Source organism: Engraulis encrasicolus, chromosome 6 (genome assembly GCF_034702125.1).
Source record: "Engraulis encrasicolus isolate BLACKSEA-1 chromosome 6, IST_EnEncr_1.0, whole genome shotgun sequence".
NCBI classification, from domain to species: domain Eukaryota; kingdom Metazoa; phylum Chordata; class Actinopteri; order Clupeiformes; family Engraulidae; genus Engraulis; species Engraulis encrasicolus.
Window position 1 is genome coordinate 24,551,743 of NC_085862.1, and position 1,589 is coordinate 24,553,331.

The 1,589-nt window shown below is 41.7% G+C and overlaps 1 protein-coding gene across 1 annotated transcript; it reads right to left on the reverse strand.

The window, feature by feature from the left end:
- Positions 1–303: 303 nt before the first annotated feature.
- Positions 304–1,381, reverse strand: LOC134450285 (chemokine XC receptor 1-like). The gene has a single exon (XM_063200128.1). The coding sequence runs from the start codon at positions 1,379–1,381 to the stop codon at positions 374–376; it is 1,008 nt and encodes a 335-aa protein (XP_063056198.1). The 3' UTR covers positions 304–373.
- Positions 1,382–1,589: the final 208 nt, after the last annotated feature.

A 1,589-nucleotide genomic window follows, 5' to 3' on the forward strand; every position in this document is an offset into this window, starting at 1 on the left:
ACCTATTGCCCCACACACATACACAGACAAACCCATAAGATATTACCATTGCTACATAACTCTACAAGAATTCTTAATTCACATTTGCTATTTTTAATATATACACGTCAGATTATTAAGTTCATAAGGTTAAGATCACATAATTGTCCTTGTGTTGTTAGCTCCAGTTATTTAGGTGTAACGACACCCCTGATTCACTATGTGTCCTGGATCCAAACAACTGAGCACCAAGGAAGGTCAATCATCCAACAGCTTTGATATTTGATGAACTAAAGGATTTAAGTGTACTGTCATTTGTCCTTCACAGTATGTGTCCTGCATATCATCAGAATCTCCAAACAAGTCCTTGTCATAGAGTGGCGGCACACACAGACTAGTACATAGACCCTTGTGATGGCATGATTACCATTCTGGTGCGCTGAGACTCCACGCTGGCTTGTGGCAGCGTCATTTTCTTAGCCATCACTTTAAGGTGTTTTCTAAACTTTACTCCAACAAAGGCGTAGAACACAGGATTGAGGCAACAGTGCGAGTAGGCTATTAGTCGGCAAACATAGTAGGCATAATCCAGGTTTATGTTCACATTGCACTCATTGAAAGGGTAACGATGTGCAAAGGTCTTGAGGAACACCACTATATTGTGTGGTGCCCACCCCAGCACAAACACAACCACAATGACAAAAATCAATTTCACTGTCCGAATTCTCTTACTTGTTGGTGACTTCAGGACGGTCTTTAATATTTTGGAGTAACAGAAACACATAATTCCAAAGGCAAGGAAGAAAAATACATTTTGTTGATATGCCGCAGCATGTCTCCAATTAATGTCGTCATACTGGCAGTGAACCACATTGTAATGCACCTGTACCTTGTTACGTAATGTTGCCGGCATTGCTGCAGCAAAGCTGACGACCCAAATGCAGACTGACAAACTCAGAGCGAAGCATGTGCGTTTCTCACCCCGGTCAGACAGAGGATACACCACCGCCCTGTACCTTTGCAGAGTCATTACAGTCAAGAACAACACGCTGCTGTAGAAGCCAGCGTAAAACACAAAATTGACAGCTTTGCAGGTGAAGTCTCCAAGCAACCACTGGCCCAAGTGATGATAATGTGCCCAGAAGGGTAATCCAAAGGTAAACATGAGGTCTGACAGAGCCAAGTTGAAGATGAAGCAGTTGGTGATGGACTTGAGGTTTTCATACTTGAGCAGGATCACAATCACCAGCAGGTTTCCAATGAGGCTGAGGACCATCACCACACAGAAGACCAGCGTAGTGGCTATGGCTCCAAATCTGATGACATCTCCCTTCTCACATGCATCACTCTTTATTTTTTCTGGATCATCATATTCAAAGGTTGTATTTTCTACCAGATTCATCCTAAAATACCATAAAAAGTGAATCAGTGTTTATACACAAGAAATACAAAGTCATTCCCGTTTGTCATTGTGACCACACAGCATACGACACATACACATACACATTATGCACAAAACACCTTTCAATATTATGACTTTTGAATCTATTGATCTTAAGTATATCATTTATGAACCACTATAGTGTATACCTTTCGGAGTGGTAGGCCTC

Coding starts and splice junctions, on each gene's coding strand:
- LOC134450285 (XM_063200128.1), bottom strand. CDS start 1,381: ATGAATCTGGTAGAAAATACAACCTTTGAATATGATGATCCAGAAAAA.